The sequence below is a fragment of the Mustelus asterias genome, chromosome 13, assembly GCF_964213995.1.
Source record: "Mustelus asterias chromosome 13, sMusAst1.hap1.1, whole genome shotgun sequence".
Lineage (NCBI taxonomy): Eukaryota > Metazoa > Chordata > Chondrichthyes > Carcharhiniformes > Triakidae > Mustelus > Mustelus asterias.
Genome location: NC_135813.1, coordinates 61,109,559 through 61,126,831, shown reverse-complemented (window position 1 = coordinate 61,126,831; position 17,273 = coordinate 61,109,559). Strand labels below are relative to the sequence as shown.

Below are 17,273 nucleotides of genomic sequence, written 5' to 3'. Positions count from 1 at the left end.
ATTTAAAATGATTAACGAGTGTGATAGGATAGGTCCAGAGAAATCATTTCCACTAATAACACAATCCAGAAACAATCGGGTACACTCTTTCATTAGAGCGAAGCTATTTAGGAATGAAATGAGGAGGCACTACTTGGCATGCATCATAGTTGAATCGGATTTGTTTCTCATATATCCCCTCATTCGCTTTCGCAACTCATTTTTTTCCATTAGACCCATGTTGACTATGTTTCCACTAAAATACTGACCATCCAACTTCCTTTTCTTTCCCCCACTTTCGCTGATAGCTTTGACTGCTATCTCTCCTCAGGTACTCTTAAACTTTCACACCAATTACCATCAAACTTCTCCTTGAAAACAGCCTTCTTCCTCTGTCCTTGTAAATTACTGCCGATCTTCAGTTAACATTTCCTCTCTGAACTACTTGAAGGCATTGCCAACCCCAAATCCATGCTATCATTCACACAACTCCAGCATTGAATTCCCACAATCGAGTTTCTGCTTCTGCCACAATACTGATCTGACCGTTATCAAAGTTACATTCTATTCAACTATAAAGATAGCAAACTATTACTGTTTTTTAAAGTTTTAAAGTTTTTTTACAGTTTCTTTATTGTTGTCACAAGTAGGCTTACAACTACAGCTACAACTTACCTCAGTAACTGCAATGAAATTACTGTGAGAATCCTTAGTCGCCACACTCCGGCGCCTGTACGGATACACTGAGGGAGAAATTAGCATGGCCAATGCATCGAACCAGCATGTCTTTCGGACTATGGGAGGAAACCGGAGCACCCGGAGTAAGCCCACGCAGACACAGGGAGAACGTGCAGACTCCGCACAGACAATGACCCAAGCTGGGAATCGAAACCGGGTCCCTGGCGCTGTGAGGCAGCAGTGCTAACAACTGTGCCACCGTGCCACCCTTCTGCTCATTCTTTTCGGACTGGCGTCTGTCTTTGACAAGATTCAACACACGATCCAACAATTCTCCATCGTTGATTGGTTGCTTGGGCCTATTCTCGGGATCTGGTTCCATTATTATTTATTAAATAATATCCACAGATTTGCCTGCAATGTCTTCTCTTCCTGCTCCCATGCTAGCAAGTCAATAATTTGTCCCTGGCCTCCATTCTTTTTCCAATCCACATGCCCCCCCCCCTTGTAGGCATCATCTGAATCACATCAGGACTTTTATGCACTCTGAGCTCTATCTCACTATCGCCTCACTGAACTGTTCAACTGTGATGATTAGAAATCTCCTCCAACTATTGGGAAGAACAAATTTGTTGCGTGGTGCGCGCACCTCTGAGCCTATTGAGGCCCTTAAATGACCTATTAAGAGTCACTCAAGTGCTTCATCCTGTCCGCATTACAATTATTCCCCTGGCTGGGGCCGGATTATGCCAGGGCACTAAGCTAACAGCCGGAACTGAGTGTTGGTGTCGGGCGAGGGGAACACCCCCCTCCCCTCACTTCCCTCGGCCCCACCAAAGCTCCAAGAATCTTTCTCATTTGGCCGACATTAGATTTCGTCATTGGAGACCGGCTGTAACACCCCACTCCCTCACTCCCCTCGGTAGGGTTTGTCAACTCGACTCCACCGAAGCTCCAAGGACCTACTTCATTTGGCTTACATTAGATTCCGTCTTTGGAGACCGGTTGTAACCCGAGGTGTCGCCACCGCTCGAACCGACAGAGTTGCTGCACATACGGTTGGCCGTCAGGCCTCTAAGGCGGTAACTCCTCCGCAGAAGGATGTGCATGTCTTGCATTTGCCCGATTTCTGTCCCCAAGATATGTCCAATGGCTGCGGAGCAGACAGCATGAGCAGGGAGGTGAGTTGGCGGAGCAGACGAACCGACTATCCGAAAGATCGTGTCCTTGCAACTGAAGAGACCAGCCGGATGTTTGCCCTGGCTGTGAAATCCAGAACACGGGGGTTTAGACTCAGGATCAATGAACAATTGTTTAGGATAGAAGCAAAGAGAAGTGACGATGGCCAGTTAATCCAAGACATTCTCTCGCCACAATCTTTCAATTGTTCTTAGCTTCACATGTAAGTTCCATTAACCTTCAGAAGAGACTTCTGAATCTGCTCCGTCATCATTTAAACTCTGCATTCCTGATCACAACAACAGGCTATGCAACTCTATGTCACCAGCTCAGGAAAAATATGTGTAAATAGAATGGATAAATATCTGCCTCTCTCCAAAGGGAAACACAATTGAAAAATGTCTTAGTAACCTTGTATTGAGCTCAGTTCCCAACCATTTCACAGAAGAATACAACACAAAAAATGCCATTGACCCACTGTACGCTTTGAAAGAGCTATCCAAGTAATCGCACTCCAGTGCCCTATTAGCATTTCATGCAGACATCGGTTTCATGAATGTATCCAATTTTCATCTTGAAGTTTTAATTGGATCGGTTTCCTGTACCCTTTCAGTGAATTTCAGGTCAACAAAACTCATCGCGTATATTTTCATCTGGCACCTTTGGAGGTGCCATTTTCACTCTGTTTCTGTCTCCACAGGTGCTTCCAGACCAGCTGATTTGTTTCCCGAATATTCTGTGTTTTTTCAGTTATTTCTTGCCTTTGGTGCCAATTCTCCCTCAGTGTATCCGAACAGGTGCAGGAGTGTGGCGACTGGGAGATTTCACAGTTATGTATTGCAGTGCTAATGTACGCCAACTCGTGACACTAATAAATCAACTTAAAATTGTAAAGTTACACGATAAAAAAAGAAAACCGTTAATAGAGTTGGCGACAGTTCGATAGAAATTGAGTCTGGGGAATTTGTAGCAAACAAAAAGATTGCAGATGAAGACAACAGGCGTTTTGCTTCAGTCTTCACTGTGGAGGATACAAGTTGCATCACAGAAATAGCTGTGGAGCAGGAAATGGAAGAGAAGGACTCAAGAAAATTAGAATCGTCAGGGAAATTACGCCAAGAAAGTTGTTGAAGATGTGGGCTGATAAGTCCTCAGGTCCTGATGGATTTCACCCGAAGGTCTTAAAAGAACTGACAAATGAGACAATTGATGGGCTGGTTTTAATGTTCCAATATTCTCCAGTTTCTGGGAAGCGTCCATTAGATTGGAAAACAGCGAATGTAGCACTTTAATGCAATAGGAAAAAGAAACCTATAGCAGGAAACAACACATGTTAGCTGAACAACACCAGTTAGCTGAGCATGTGACATATAAGGAAAATGTTAGCAGCGGTTATTAAAGATTTGATTGCAGGACACATAATTAAAATCACGGTAATCAGATAGAGCCAACACAGTTTTGTCAAAGAGAAATCATGTTCAGCCAATTTACTGGAGTGGTTTGAAGAAGTAACGTGCTGGGAATGAAGGGGAGCACGTGGATGTACTGTGATTTTCAGTAAGCATTTAATAGGATGTCACAACAAAGGGTATTGCGGAAAAGGAGAGTTTATCGTGTGGGGTCATGGACAGAAAATTTGCGAGCGAACAGGAAGCAGAGAGTAGGCAAAAGGGACAATTTTGTGATTGGCAAGATATAAGGGGTGATGTTCTACAATGATCAGTGCTGTGGCCTCAAATCTTTCCAATTTATATAAATAATATGTTTTCAGCATGGCACCAGTTGTGTTCTTGCTTTCTGCGAGGTTGTACATGCGCTCTGATGTTCGCCTCTCCATCCCCCAAACTCATTCACTCCTGGCCTCTAATTCTCATCTGTAACTACCTCCATAATTGAAAAGAAAACTTGCGCCACTGCCGCTTTGGCCTTACCATGCTGTTATTTTTAGAATCATCTCAGGTGAACCGGCTCTTTCTGTAACACGTAAACCAATCGGATCAGGAGGTTCATCATCAATGCCACTGCTGACATGGCTGGCCACGTATTGCGCACGTTTCCCTATTAGCACAAATGTTTTTGATTTGATTTGATTTGATTTATTATTGTCTTATATATTAGTATACAGTGACAAGTGTTGTTTCTTACATGCTATACAGACAAAGCATACCGTTCATAGAGAAGGAAAGGAGAGTGTGCAAAATGTAGTGTTGCAGTCATAGCTGGGGTGTAGAGAAACATCAACTTAATGCGAGGCAGGTCCATTCAAAATTCTGAGGGCAGCAGGTAAGAAGCTGTTCTTAAGTTGGTTGGTACGTGTCCTCAGATTTCTGTATCTTTTTCGCGACGGAAAACGTGGAGTCACATATGTACTCAGTAAGGATGCCAGATTTCCTGCCCGGAATGATGTTAATGAAGCGAATGTTTTTTTCAGCAATTCAGTGGTTTCATGGTTAACATTATTATAAGTAATGTGTTCAAGACTTATTGCCAAATACCATGGTGGGATTTAGAATCATTGCTTGTTCCAGGACTCTGCAATGCTAATCCGGTAATTCGTCGCCGGACTACAGCGTCCGCCATGCTTTACAGTGTTCGTTCCTGCTCCCTTGTTTGAGGCTGTGCCTGCACCTGACTTCGAAACGTTTGAAATTCATGATAAAACAACTGATGAGATTAAGGCTTAATTTATTAGAGACTGAACACTGTTTCACCGAACACGGCAGTGCAAATTACCCTTATGCAGAAATTGTGTTTCTCTCCTCACAAGTGCGACCAGATCTCCTGAATTTATCCAGAATTTTATGTTATAATTGTCATTTCATTCCCCCTGCTTTCTATTGTACTACGTACAATAGATGAAAAAATTCCAGAACGCATCCCAATGAACCTGCGCGCTTTTTGCGGCTGAACCAGCAGATGGCAATATTGCACTTGGTACACCAAGGACCGTGTTATTACATGAAGTGTATTTGCGGTTAAAATATCTCAAAATATCAATTCCTGGCAAAATACGTGGACACTTCGAAAATAGGGATTCGGATATGACAGTCGTTTTCAGAATATTCTCTTCAGGTATTGTCAATTAATTCGGATGATTATTTTTTCAGTGGTGAATGTCCATCATATCAGGGAATCCGAATGATTAGAAGCAGTAAGAACCCAGTGTCACTGAATGTTTTACTATCACTTTCTTTCCTGCCTCATTCACTAAAGATAATGCTGCCAGTGCCACATTAATGGATCCGAAGGTTCAGAAATTTGATTGGATAAAAGTAGTTAAAAAGGGCGCAAATACGAATCATACGATCATATGAATTGAAACGAAGATTAGGCCTAAGATCGTGGCTGATGTGACCGTGGGCTCGACCCGACATTCTTGTCCACCCCTATACTCTTTGGATCCCTTTTCAATCAGGAATCTATCGAATTCTGCATTTTTTTACGTGGATGTGGGCATCGCTGGCGAGACCAGCATTTATTGCTCACCGCTAATTGCCCTCGAGATGATGGTGGTGAACTGCTTTGCTGAATCAGCGCAGTCCCTGTGGTCTAGGTAAGCAATACATCCCCATGTCAGATTGCGAATGACTTGGAGGAAAGCGCTAAGGTAGTGGTGTTCCCATGTGCCTGCTGCCTTTGTCCTTCTGGATGGTTGCGATGTGACTTTGTAAGATGCTTCCCATGGAGCCTGGATGGGTTTTTGCAGTGCATCTTGCAGATGGTACACACTGCTGCCACTGTTCATCGTGGCGGAGGGAGTTTGTGGAAGCGGTGCCAGTCAAGTGTTGTCCTGGATGGTGTGAGCTTCTTGAAAGTTATAGAAGCTGCATTCTCCTGGCTAGTGCAAAGTATTCCATCACACTCCTGACTTGTGCCTCGCAGATGGTGGACAGGTTTGGCTAGTCAGGAAGTGGGATACTTGCTACAGGATTCATAACCTCTGACCTGCTGTTGTAGCCACCATATTTAAATGTCAAGACCACTTCAGTTTCTGGTCAATGGTCGCCCTCAGGATGTCGACATTGATGGCAATACCATTGAATGTCAAGGGACAATGGTTAGATTCTGTGTTGTTGGAGATGGTCATTTCCTGGCACTACTTGCCACTTGTCAACACAAACTTGGATATTGTCCAGAGCTTACTGCATTTGGACATGGACGGCTTCAGCCTCTGAGGATGCGGGTATGATACTGTACACTGTGCGATCATTGCTGACATTATGATGCAAGGAAGGTCATTGATAGAGCAGCTGAAGATGGTTGGGCCTTGGACAGCATCTTGAGAAACTCCTGCAGTGAAGTTTGCAAATTAGATGATTGAACTCTAACCACCACAACACTCTTCCTCTGTGCCAGGTATGACTCCAAGCAGCATAGAGTTTTCCCTCTGATTCTAATTGACTCCAGTCTTGCTCGGGCTCCTTAATTCCACATGTGCTGCCTTGACGTCAAAGGCAGTCACTTCACATCCGGCATTCAACTACTCTTGTCCATGTTTGACCCAAGGCTGTAATGAAGTGAGGCGCTGAGTGACTAGCGGAATCCAAACTATGTGCCAGAGAGTAGGTTCCTGCTATGTTCCTGCCGTTTCATTGCGCTGTTAATGAACTCTTCCATCAATTTGCTGATGATCTGGAGTGGCCTGATGACGAACGAATAAAGTTGGTGTTGCCTTTCTTTTTGCGTAGAGGACATAAATGGGCAATTTTCTACAATGCCGGGTAGTTGCCAGTGTTGTAGATGTACTGAAACAACTTGACGGGCGGCGTCGCATCGTTTGGAGCACAAGTCGTCAGGACTGTCGATAGAATATTGTTGGAGCCCAAAGCCTTTGCAGTATCCAACACATTCGGGCACTTCTTGATATCACGTGGAGCGAATTGAATTCACTGAAGATTGAGATCCGTGATACTGACCATTTTGTAGAAGCCCAAGATGGATCATCCACTTGGCACATGTGACAGACGATTTTTGCGAATGCTTTAGCCATATCTTTTTCACTGCTCATTGAGGATGGAGAAATTTGTGATGTCTTCTCCTCCAGTCAGTTGTTTAATTATCCACCACCATTCACGATGGGATATCTCTGGTAAAGAGAGTTCCATAGGCTAATGGTTCTCACAGAGAATGAAATGCTCTTTATCTCCATCTCAAGTGGAAAACCTCTTATTTTAATTCATGTCCCCTCCTTCTAGTCTCTTTCGAGGGAAGGCACTTCCTCAGCGTTCACCATCTCAATTCCCCTCCGGATCGTAGGCGTTTCAGCAGGATCACCTCTAGTTCTTCTAAACACTAATGGCTACAGGTCCAACCTGTCCAACCTTTCCCTATATGATATCTCTTTCATCTGATGGGTGAACCTTTCTCCGAACTGTCGCTGGTGCTCTTGTATCCGTTCTGAGGTACACGTGCCAACAGGAAAGTGCTTCAGATGAGCTCTTTGTAGCGAATCTTCTCTACTCTTACATTCCATCCCACTTGCAATAAGTGACAACATTGCAGTTGCTTTCCTAATCACTTGCAGCTTCATGCTAAAGTTTTGTGAATCACATTCCAGGCAGCCAGATGCCCCAGCGCTGCGGGCCTTTGCACTCTCATCCCCGTGTGAATAATTTGCTGCTTTCCGTTCTTCCTGCCAAAGTGGACGAGTTCGCATTTCACCACATTGCACTCCACCTGTTTCTTTTTACCACTCACGTAGTCTATCTCAATACCTTTATATGCTATTTATGCGCACCTCACAATTTACTTTTCTCCCCGTATTAATGTCGTGAGAAAAAAATTGCAATCAGTCCGTCCCATCATCCATGTCATTACTGTAAATTGAAAATAGTTGAGGCCCGAGATGTAATCCGTGTGATACACCACCGGCTGCAGTTTACCCCCCCCCCCCCCCCCCACCACCACCACCACCACCCCCCGCCCCCCCCCCCCCCCCCAAAATGGCTCAGTTATCCCACCTCTCTGTTTCTGTAAGCCAATCAGTCCTCGATTCGTGATAAATATTACCCCATGCATGATGAGCTCCTATTTGGCTTTTCATAATGTATCTTTGAAGCGGCATCTTATGAAATACGTTTTGGAAATCCAACTCTACAGGTTCCTCTTTATGCACGTCACTAATAAGTTGCTCAAGTAAGGATAACAAAGTAGTAAAGTATCGCTTCAATTATACAAAACCATGTTGGCTCTTCATAATTGCAAGTGCCCTGCGATAACCTTCTAATAATAGATTCTAACATTTAACTTTTGACAGATGTTAGGCTAATTGGCTTGGAGTTACATGTTTTCTGTCTCTTTCCTTTCTTGAATACAGGAGTTAGATGAGCTATTTCCCAATCTCATGGAATTATAAAATCACTACAATGCAGAGTGAGGCCAATTGGCCCATCGCCTATGCATCCACTCTCCTTAAGGGTATCTTACCAAGCTCCATGATGCCCTAACGACTTGACAGCCTTTAGTTCTGATCGTTTTCTCAGTAGCATTGATCTGGTGGTTGTAATTGCTTTATGTTCCTCGCTCCCTTCTACCTCTTCACCTGCAAGTATTTCTGGGATATTATTTATGTATTCCACAGCGAGGCAGTGAAAATGTATCAAGTCTGTCGCCATTTCCTCATTTCGTATTATGAATTTCCGATACTCCTTCTCCAGAGGAACCACACTTATTTTAGTGAGCATTTTCTTTTTTAAAAGCATATAGAAATTCCTACATTATTTTAATATGTCTAGCTAACATTCTCTCATACTCTAAATTCTCCTTCGTCATTACTTTATTCGCCATTGCCTCTCGGTTATTATAATCTTCCCAATCTTCAGCTCTGCCACGAATCGCAGAGTTTAACTCTTTTGCTTCCAATCGGACGCCATCATTGGTTCTATTGGGACTTCAACATCTCCATGAAGTAGGCCCACTTTCTGTCTGTTATTTCAGCTGCGTACCGTCTTCAGTCAAATTTAACCTGCATTCCTGGCCCGATGCGAATCGTTTTCCGATTCCGCTGGCACGCCATGAGGGTGGTTCTTCTCTCGCTCCTGCTGTCTTGTTGCATTAAACTGAACTAGTATCTGTCTCTCTCCCTCTCTCCACACTGCAGATGTCAACTCTGTACATTCCACCCAGAAGCAAGGCCTTAAGCCTCTCACTCCCCGGGTACTGACTGCACCGCATGACGTGGACCTGAGACATATCTTTCAGTAAATATCCTGCGATATCTTTCAGCCGAACAACTTTAATTATCTGTTCCTGATCCCTCTACCTGACCGCCGGTTGGAAATTTTCCCAGTGGTGGAGAAATTTTAATATTCCTTCCCCACCCTTCATTCTGTCGGCACGGGAGTCAGTAAAATTCCAACAACCGGGTACAAATGCAAGCAAATATGTTAACCCTTTTATCTTTGTTCGACCCTAGCTAGAATATTGAGTCCAGTTCTTGACAATATTCTTCGAATGTCTTTCAAGGCCGTGGAGAGGGTGCAAGAAGGTGTATTCGCATGTTTTCAGCGATAAAGGCCCTCAGTTAGATGTAAAGACGAGAGAACCTGGGGTTGTTCTCCTTAAAGCTGCACAGTAGATTTGATAAAGATTTTCTTAAAGGTGTTGGATAAAGAAAGTAGAAGCTGAATCAAATGTCGGGATGTTTGATCACCAGAAGGCAAACATTTGAAATAACCCAGGAACAGGGGTGGTGGTGGTTAAATATGTTCCGACTCTTAATGATCTGGAGTCAATTGGATCAAAGGCTGGCGGAAGAAGATTCAACAATCACTCTCAAAAAGGTGGAAAATGTGTCGAAAATTGGAGTAAGATCAAGACAGAAATTCCACTTCGATCGCTCCTTTACAGAACCGACATGGATGCGATTGACTGATTGCCCTCCTTCTGCGATGAAGCTTCTCGAATTCTTTACACTGACGCAACTGCACCTGTGGCCGCGATCGTCAGCTCTCCAGGCGAAGTAATTAATTCATTTCTTCTCGTTCTCCTCTGTGCGCCTCAGCTGCATAATCAAAAGGTTACTTCTCACAATTGTTCAAGGGCACATGGGGTGAAGGTGTGTGATAAGCTAACGTTATCAGCATTTAATTTGCTTGCCTGATTTTGTTTAACTTTTCAAATGAGTGAGCAATGGAACATTGTACTATGACTTCTGCAATACTGTTGTGCGGCGGGAAGCGAGGGTGGTGTTGGGGGTAGGGTCACCTGCCATCAGAAATCTGATTTGAAAAAACTGCTACTTTCAGCTCATTCCGACGTCGGCCAGTGCATTGACATTCTCAAACTCATCCTTTCAAATGACAGCAAATGTATCCCTCAAATCCAATAACGAAAATCATGCGAAAAGCTCTGTTTCCTAGAGCATTTCATTTTGCCAAGGCTTAACTCACTGTGAATGCCGTGGGTTTCCAACACTTGAATAGTGCTGAGTGGAGAGTTTTGGGACCTCAATCACATTCCAGGTAGGTAATAAAATGTTCCTCGGGGCTTGGCGATCATTCACTCACTTCAGATATCTATCTATCTATCTATCTATCTATCTATCTATCTATCTATCTATCTATCTATCTATCTGTCTGTCTATCTATCTATCCCGAGAAGCCAATACGGACGGTGGTCAATTCCCTTACACCTCTCTGTGTGCACATGAAATCTCAACTCGCACGTTTCGTCTCTAATTTATTCACCAAAAACGATGCACCTATTAAACAGCTTTCTGTCGCAATATTTATTTATTGTAATCGGCAGGCTTCCAGAGATCAAGACACGATCCATTTAATCTCTTTGTGTTTCACCGCACCGTTTATTTTTTGGAGGGGAGGTTATTGAGCCATTTTGCATGCTATTCTGTGGCTTGGGAGATTTATTTTTCTTCTGTTCCAAAATGGCTGACGTGCGCATTCTCCAAATATCAGACAATACCGAAATGGAGATCTTTGGCCTAATACCACGTGACAGGCAATTTGCATACGTAATTAATATTCATTCGCCCTGCGGTGTCTGAATCTTTTTAAGGAGAGTTTGGAATGGAATCAGAAGCACATTCGTGTCAGGATTTATTTTCCTTCTTCCTCTCCCCAAACCTTCACCATGACACAATCGATTGGAGTTCTCGCCGCACTGATACTCTGTTTCCACAGTAAGTACGGGCGTCAACCTGAAGTAACGCTCATTTTTTTCACATTATCTGCTTTTGCGCTTGTGATTTAACGAACCTGAATTGTAAGCTATATTCAACATTTCACAGTGTGTGACTGACAATACTTTGCATTTCACCAGGTACAATTGCGGATCCTGTCCTGACCCAACCAGGATCCATTTCGGCCTCAACGGGAGAGACCGTCACAATCACTTGTACCATGTCCGGAGGCAGCATTAGCAGCTACTTCATGAGCTGGTACTGGCAGAAACCCGGTAGCGCCCCTGTGCTTGTTTGGGATGAGAGCGCTGATACAGCTTCGGGTATTCCAGATCGATTCACCGGGTCTGTGGACTCATCGAGTAACAAGATGCATTTAACCATCACCAACGTGCAATCGGAGGACGCTGCAGATTATTACTGTGGCACTGAGCTCAGCAGTCCATATAGATTCATTTTCGGGAGAGGAACGAAGTTGAATCTGAACAGTAAGTAAATCACTTAAATGTCCTCTAACATTTGTGACGCTATCTAAATAACAAAATGTACTTCGAAACGGTCGGATAGGTGGATTGAATGAGTGCAAATCAAAATGGTTGCTGCGAAAATATTTTTATGGGGGATCCTTGAGTCAGCAGCCAAAGACATTGCAGTGATAGCTGGGCTCAGAACTTTGGTGATTTTCTAGATTGTGTCCAATTATGGGATCGGGTAAAGGGGCAATTTAATTTCGAGTGAAATTCATTTCACTGGAAGCTTACGGCCTCATCTGCTGCGGCTCTCCAGACGTTTGAGCCATCTGATCCAGTCGGCAGTGCGAGGACATTATTTGAATGCAATCGCTGGAAGGATGGGATGTTTTTATTCGCTCAGCCAGTGTTAGGAGTGGAGTACCCTCGCTATATGAACACCGCGAGCGGAACTATAATTAGCAAGACGATAAACATTTCAAAAGTGAAGAAAACAGGCATGAAAATGATCTGAGTGGGCAGGTTTTTTACAAGCTCCGATGGGCCCCGTTGTGTGCTTTATAATTCCATGATTGTATGAAAGCAATATAGTGGTTCAGGCTGTTTCACATGCTGCCCTTGTAGTCTGGTTTACAACGCTGGAATTACATTCAAAACGTTCACATCAGGCTGCTTTGTTCCACTTGAAGCAACATTGTGTTTTAAGATCTTTCTTGCATTCAGCCTGCGGAAGGATAGTGTGGTACCTGGGTGGGACCCATTCCCACTGGTCCCCAAACTCACCGAAAACAGTTCGGTACAAGATTCTCAGCCTAATATTTCGCATTAATCACAGGTGATCAAAATAACCATATTGTTGCGAGAATTCCGCCAGTACTAATCGATCCTGAGTGTTACTGGATAACGTAGTAACAAACACAATCGATGCGCAGAATGTTTGCTTCCCTCGGAAATTACGGTTCATTTTCTTCCTATCCAATCAGTTATTCTGGAATGTCTCGGAATAAGTTGTCAGGTTTTTGAGTATTGTTGTGGACTCGTTCAGCTCTGCTGCTGGTTCTGTGATTGTCAGTGAGTAGTAATACAACAAAACATGGGGATTACTACCATTTTCATTGAATCATGGGATGTGACCAGAAAGCTAACATTCATTGCACCCCGCCTAATATCCATGGATAAAGTGATAGTGAGCCGGATTCTCAAACCGATGTCGTCCATGTGTCAGAGATGCATCGCAGAGCTCTTAGGGAGGGAGTTAAGAGTTTTTTGCCAAGCGACAGTGAAGGAAAGGCGGTACAGTTCTACTTTGGTATGCTGTGTGGATTGATGGGGATTTACCAACTGGTGGTGCTACCGTGCATCTGCTGCCCGTGTGTTCGTCCACTGGAAAACATGGCTGGTTTGGAAGCTCTTGTCGGAGTTGCGGCAGGGTGCCTCAGAAATATGCACACTGTAGCCCCTGTGCCTCAGTGAGGGAGGAAAGCAATATAATATATTCGCAGAATCATAGAATGATATATCTTGGCAACATTGTTACAACCTCCTTGGTCAATCGTGTCTGCACTGGTTCACAAGGAACAATCTAACATTTATTCATGAGCCTTTCGATTACACATTGTATGTGCGTTTAAGTGTCCATTAATTTGCCACTAACAGCCTTCCCGGCAGTCGGTTCCACATCCCCCAAAACCCTCTGGGTGAAACTATTCCCTTCGAATCTCCGCTAAACCTTCTACTTCTAACGCTAAATCCAAGTGCCGTTCTTATCGACCCATCAACCATTGGCAAATCTGTTTTCCTATCCATTCTGTCCAGACACCTCTGAATATGATGCCTTCCATTAGATCTCCTTCCAGCCTCGTCTGTTCCAAAGAAAAGAACGCTGGCCAATTCAACACTGATAACTAAATATTCCATTTCAGCCGACATCCCTCGAGATCTCCCCTGTACTCGCTCTCATACAATTACATGTTTCCTACGCACCTTTCCAGCAGTTTCAGCATAACCTCCAAGTTCTAACAATCTATACCTCGGCTTATAAATGTAACTGCCTCACATGCCTTCTTTGCTACCATATCCACTTGCTCAGCCGCCTTCAGGATCTGCGGAAATGCATTTTCAGTTCACTCAGTTTCTCTACATTTCTCGGCATTGTCCCATTTATATCGTGTACTCGCTTGTTTTATTGACCTTCCTGAAAAATACAGTTCCTCATACTTTTCCGCATTTAATTCCATTTGCCGCTGTTGAACTTATCTGACTAGTCCATTGTTGTCTTCCTGCATTATCCAGCTTTCTTCGTTAGCAAACACATTGTCAAATTTGTATTATCTGACAACAATCATAGAGGCACTCATTGATATACGGACCCTTTACTTCCTGCATCTGAGCCAATTTCGCATCCAACCTGTTCATACCTATGTGTGAACTTAACAAGAGCCTTGCTAAAATCCATGTAGACGATACTAAAAATATTGCCGTCATTCACCGCTCATGCTACCTGCTCAAAAATACCAATTCACGCTGTGAGGTAAGATATTCCGCCAGCAAAGCCGTGTCTGCTGCATTTGATTAAACAGCGCTTCTTCCAATTGTTCTCCCTTTAGTGAGGTTTGGTTCACTGGTCTAAAACTATGTTACCCCCTTTTCGCCCTTTCACAATTTCATCTGTCCTCCTGTCTCTGAGAGCCAAGCCTGCTCCAGACACGATGGGAAAATTATGGTCAGGGTCTCTTCCCTTCTCAATCTTCCTTTTCTTTATTTTTTATTTTCTTCTTCAAGTCATATGTTTATTGGACTATGTTACGGTGAAATGGACCAGCATGAGGCAAAAAGGAGAAAAATGCTCTTGAATATTTTAGTTGTTACTTTGAGAAATCATATCTGGAGAAAATGCCGGTGTAAAAATAATTCACTTAAGTACGCTTCCGTTTAAATAGAAGTTGATCGTCACACCTGCTCATCGGTGCAGACATTTGAGATTATTCAGCGAAACTCTCGGTTGCGCAGGAAGACGATACCAACATTGAAATAAGGGCAGGCGGCATTTGTCTGCCGACTCAGTTTCAACATCCAAATTACATTCCAAAAAAAAACATGACGAATTTGTAGCTCCAAAGACACTCGATTTTTACACCGACAGCGACAACCCTCATATTGTTGTTGTAGCCGACATAATACCTCAATGTCAGGGCGAACTGTAAAAGGTCAGACTTATCCTTTTAGTTAGAAATGGATATTCATATTTGAACCCTTTCTTCGATGCCTTACAACGCCTCAACCTATTTACTGAGCGTTTCTCCATTGACTGTGATAGATGGTAACTTAAGTGGTAAATGGTGACTTAAAGAGACAAGATTCTGAGACAACGCCCTTTCAGCTTTGCGAATATCTACTAATGACAAAGGAAAGAAAATGCAAACCTGCATTGATTTGGCGCCGACCACGGCCTCAGAACATCCTCACAATTAAGTGCTTGTGAAGTGGAATCATTCTTCAAATGTCAGAATCATGGCTCCCTATCTAAGCACAGTAAGATCTCACAGTCCGTCTGCTTTGGCGAAAAGGTGTGAGAGATAAATAATTATGAGGACATGTTTGGTTTATTACTGGCCTTTTGAGGGTGTCGTTACGTTATGTTCTAATATACTAGAATTGTTTACAATATTTGTTCGAATCTCTTCCTCTTTGCTGTAACAAATCTTTTGTGACACTCCACCCGCAAAAATGTCTCCAAACATTTCCATTGCAAAAGGGAGTTATTTGTTAAGATTTACGCTCCGTCGTCACTGTTGGTCTGGGCGGGACACCTTGTGAGGCCGTGGTAAAGAATGTACACAAATCCAAACATCAGTCTCAGTATGTAGGACTTGCGTCAGAGAAGTGTAAATGGTGACAAAAGCAAACAATCAATTTCATTATTTAGAATCGAGATTTTTGAGTTGCAAAATATAGAAATGTTGCGGTCAGCAGAAGTTCCGATATTGACCCCAAATTCTGAGTGATTGGCGTTGTTCTGAAATTCTCTTTGGTCGTGACGCTGGTTCGGACAGCGTTGCCTCAGATCACATCTGGATGCAATAAACCTCCCGTCTTATTTTTCTCTTTAATATTTCAACCTCCACTATTTCCTTTAGATCAGATTTTGTTTGCATGTTCCTGTCCATGCAGGGAAAAAAGGAAAACCTTCTCAGGTTGTATGTGTTCCAGAAACGAGAGTCATGGCCTTTTTGCATTTGGCAACAATAAGACTCCGCAATGTAAAATATATACATTCTTGTAGAATAATACCGATTTTAAAAAACAATTTGAAGAAGGTGAAACAACGATTCAGTGATTTATGCCGATTCTTAATGGATGTGCAATCATTTGTCTCTACTTTCCAGATCCACGGAGCCCCATTGTGTCTCTCCTTCCGCCTTCAGCGGATCAAATCACAGCGAAGAACATGGCGACCCTGGTGTGTTTGGTGAGCGGTTTTAACCCAGGAGCTGCGGAGATTGAATGGACTGTAGATGGCAGCGTCAGAAGCAATGGGGTTGAGACCAGTGGGATCCAGCAAGAGGCGGACAACACGTTCAGTGTGAGCAGTTATCTGACTCTGTTAGCCTCAGAGTGGAACTCACACGAGCTTTACGCCTGTGCGGTTAAACACGAGACTCAAGCAAACCCACTTCAAACAAGCATCTCCAGATCCAACTGTATCTGATTCACGCATCTAATGCATTCTTGTATTCTGCCGTTGGTAAAGTGTTATTTCAAAATAAATTCCGCAAATAGTGGAACATTTCAAACATTTCATCACAGTTTGTAGCAGATCGGCTGACTCCCTTAGTTTCAAATTAACTGTGTTCACCCTGAATGGATCAAAGCTTCACTGTAATGTCATTGATACAGCTGTGTAATAAAATCATTATAGCGTTATCTCGACCGGCGTTCTGTTATTCTCTCTCTTTCCCTTAAAAACAATTAATGGCAGCATTCCAAGGGGAATTAAATAGTGAGATTCTATCATTGTGATATTCTGCACATTTTATTTAAAGCCAATGATATCCAGGCGCAACAAGGAGACGATCGGTGACATTAAATTAGCACCATGAAGTAATATTGCAACTTTTTTTTTTAATGGACCTCGTTACATTCTGCCATTATAATGAAAGGGCTGAACTGCGTCTCGAGATTTACAAAAATACATTAAACGGGCAGACATTTCTACACCACCTGATTACCAATATTCAGGGCAAACTCTGTCACTGCCTCATTTTTTAATACACCCGATACAATGCAGGATCTGGGACTGCAAATCATTTTTTAAATAAACTATCCGATTGCTTTAATTGGCCAATAATGATCATACTGAAGCAGGCGCTTTACTAACATGTCAACTTCCCCAGATGCATTTTCAGTGAGGCATTGACTCAAACCAGCTCCGAACATAGTCTGTTTTTTTAAACTTCATCTTCACACGAATCACAAAGTCGACAGGACATCCCTTTGATACGTTATTGTTTTATTTCTTCAGTTAGATTTGGGCTTGCAAGACATAAATTGCTATATGTAGCAAGAAGTTGCGCAGTTGATAAAAAGTGCAAACAAGGTGCTGGTGCACTTCCAGAAGAACAAAACAAAACACCCGGGGATTTATTAGCGTTTTATAGAGTTTTCCTCATCTATGGTCTACATACCTCAAAAATGATCTTGTAGGGCACGAGAATGTGCAAAAATTATTTGCCAGATATTTACTGCGATTGGGACAATGTACCTATCAGGAAAATGAATATGTTGGGCTCTTTTCTCTGAGGAGAGGATGCGGAGGAGTAATAGGCGGC

The 17,273-nt window shown here is 43.1% G+C and overlaps 1 protein-coding gene across 1 annotated transcript; it reads left to right on the top strand.

The window, feature by feature from the left end:
- The first annotated feature begins 10,877 nt into the window (after nucleotides 1-10,877).
- Nucleotides 10,878-16,369, top strand: LOC144503131 (immunoglobulin lambda-1 light chain-like). The gene is made up of 3 exons (XM_078227642.1): nucleotides 10,878-10,975; nucleotides 11,116-11,463; nucleotides 15,831-16,369. Exons 1-3 carry the CDS (start codon nucleotides 10,927-10,929, stop codon nucleotides 16,151-16,153), a joined length of 720 nt encoding a protein of 239 aa, XP_078083768.1. The 5' UTR covers nucleotides 10,878-10,926; the 3' UTR covers nucleotides 16,154-16,369.
- The last annotated feature ends 904 nt before the right edge of the window (nucleotides 16,370-17,273 follow it).

Excerpts from the sequence above, each read along its gene's own strand:
- LOC144503131 (XM_078227642.1), top strand. The coding sequence starts at position 10,927 with ATGACACAATCGATTGGAGTTCTCGCCGCACTGATACTCTGTTTCCAC. Across the intron at positions 10,976-11,115 it reads ACTGATACTCTGTTTCCACA|GTACAATTGCGGATCCTGTC; the intron begins GTAAGTACGGGC and ends GCATTTCACCAG. Across the intron at positions 11,464-15,830 it reads AACGAAGTTGAATCTGAACA|ATCCACGGAGCCCCATTGTG; the intron begins GTAAGTAAATCA and ends TCTACTTTCCAG.